The sequence below is a fragment of the Diaphorina citri genome, unplaced genomic scaffold (assembly GCF_000475195.1).
Source record: "Diaphorina citri unplaced genomic scaffold, Diaci psyllid genome assembly version 1.1 scaffold70630, whole genome shotgun sequence".
Taxonomy (NCBI): Eukaryota; Metazoa; Arthropoda; class Insecta; order Hemiptera; family Psyllidae; genus Diaphorina; species Diaphorina citri.
The window spans coordinates 1-388 of NW_007447829.1; the positions used below are offsets into that span (position 1 = coordinate 1).

A 388-nucleotide genomic window follows, 5' to 3' on the forward strand; every position below is an offset into this window, starting at 1 on the left:
CTTTGAGGCTTCGGTTGTTTCTTCAGTTTCTGGAGTATCTCCAGATTCTGTAGTCTCGGTTGTATGAGATGTTGTTGGATTTCTAGGTGTGGTTGTTTTCTTTGAGGCTTCGGTTGTTTCTTCAGTTTCTGGAGTATCTCCAGATTCTGTAGTCTCGGTTGTATGAGATGTTGTTGGCTTTCTAGGTGTGGTTGTTTTCTTTGAAGCCTCGGTTGTTTCTTGAGTTTCTGGAGTATCTCCAGATTCTGTAGTCTCGGTTGTATGAGATGTTGTTGGCTTTCTAGGTGTGGTTGTTTTCTTTGGAGCCTCAGTTGTTTCTTCAGTTTCTGGAGTATCTCCAGATTCTGTAGTCTCAGTTGTATGAGATGTTGTTGGCTTTCTAGGTGTG

At 42.3% G+C, this 388-nt stretch overlaps 1 protein-coding gene across 1 annotated transcript; it reads right to left on the reverse strand.

Moving 5' to 3' along the window:
- Positions 1-9: 9 nt before the first annotated feature.
- LOC103523991 (salivary glue protein Sgs-3-like) lies at positions 10-344 on the reverse strand (the record flags this gene model as incomplete). Its single annotated transcript, XM_008488998.3, has 1 exon — positions 10-344. A coding segment is annotated over one exon (335 nt), but the record flags the coding sequence as incomplete, so codon positions are not given.
- Between the last annotated feature and the right edge of the window lie 44 nt (positions 345-388).